The sequence below is a fragment of the Myotis davidii genome, unplaced genomic scaffold, assembly GCF_000327345.1.
Source record: "Myotis davidii unplaced genomic scaffold, ASM32734v1 scaffold478, whole genome shotgun sequence".
Lineage (NCBI taxonomy): Eukaryota > Metazoa > Chordata > Mammalia > Chiroptera > Vespertilionidae > Myotis > Myotis davidii.
The window spans coordinates 4787122-4787578 of NW_006289570.1; the positions used below are offsets into that span (position 1 = coordinate 4787122).

At 66.3% G+C, this 457-nt stretch overlaps 1 protein-coding gene across 1 annotated transcript in view; it reads left to right on the top strand.

Annotated features, from left to right (window-relative positions):
- Positions 1–457, top strand: part of SMTN (smoothelin) — a 28770-nt gene that overhangs the window by 10933 nt on the left and 17380 nt on the right. The window contains exons 9-10 of the mRNA XM_015562838.1: positions 123–182; positions 262–453. Of these exons, the coding sequence (XP_015418324.1) occupies positions 123–182; positions 262–453 (252 nt within the window). The remainder of the gene's footprint in view (positions 1–122; positions 183–261; positions 454–457) is intronic.

A 457-nucleotide genomic window follows, 5' to 3' on the forward strand; every position in this document is an offset into this window, starting at 1 on the left:
GCAGGGAGGGGGTGGGAGGCTGCAGACAGTACAGGAGAGGACTGTGAGAGGTGGACCCCCATCCACTCTCCTTTCTCTTCCCCCACATGGCTGCTACTGCCTCCTGATACCATCAAACCCAGCTGGACCCCACCCCAGCCAACGCTCCGTGCTCAGCCCCCGCCAGCCAGCCCAGAACCGAGGTACTGCCTGTTCCACTACCCCAGGCTCTGGGCAGTCCCTGTGCCACCCAGCCACTGACAGCCCTCCTGCCCCTTCTAGAGCCCACCCCTCTTGCCAGTGGACCTCCCTCATTCCAGCGGGCCGGCTCCGTGCGGGACCGCATGCGCAAGTTCACGTCTGATTCTCCTATGGCTCAGGATGGCCCACCTCGGGCAGCCCTAGGTCCCTCGACCCCCGCAAGGCTCCCGGGCTCCTCCCACGTCAGCACCACCCCTGCCTCCTCCTCCAGCCGCTC